The sequence below is a fragment of the Buceros rhinoceros genome, unplaced genomic scaffold (assembly GCF_000710305.1).
Source record: "Buceros rhinoceros silvestris isolate BGI_N320 unplaced genomic scaffold, ASM71030v1 scaffold6695, whole genome shotgun sequence".
In the NCBI taxonomy this organism is placed as follows: domain Eukaryota; kingdom Metazoa; phylum Chordata; class Aves; order Bucerotiformes; family Bucerotidae; genus Buceros; species Buceros rhinoceros.
Window position 1 is genome coordinate 1 of NW_010412222.1, and position 349 is coordinate 349.

Consider the following 349-nt stretch of genomic DNA (forward strand, 5'->3'; position numbering starts at 1 on the left):
CCCCGCGTTTCCAGCCCGCACACGGCGCTGGCGCTCCCCGCGGAGGTCACGACACTCTCGGTTACGCTGCTTGAATATCCCGAGACGTTAAGAGCTGGGGAAGACGCAGAGATTAGAACCGCTTTGATTTTAATGCGATTTCGGTCAGAATTCCGTGCGGGTGAGGCGCAGTGCCGTAGCGGCGAGACCGCAGCGGGAAATCGATAGCGAGCACCTCCCTTCATCGGTGGAAGGGGCAGGGACTTACTCCCGCGCCTTGTTCCGTCCCAGCTGCCAGCCGGAGGAGGTGGCCGCGGTGCTGGAAGCCTTCGTGCAGGAGGGCCGGCTGTCGGCGCTGCTGTGGGAGGCC

The 349-nt window shown here is 64.2% G+C and overlaps 1 protein-coding gene across 1 annotated transcript in view; it reads left to right on the top strand.

The window, feature by feature from the left end:
• Positions 1-270: 270 nt before the first annotated feature.
• The window catches only part of TELO2 (telomere maintenance 2), a gene marked incomplete at its 5' end in the record, with an annotated part of 17,413 nt that continues 17,334 nt past the window's right edge, over positions 271-349 (top strand). The window contains one exon of the mRNA XM_010136301.1: positions 271-346. Coding sequence (XP_010134603.1) covers positions 271-346 — 76 coding nt within the window. The remainder of the gene's footprint in view (positions 347-349) is intronic.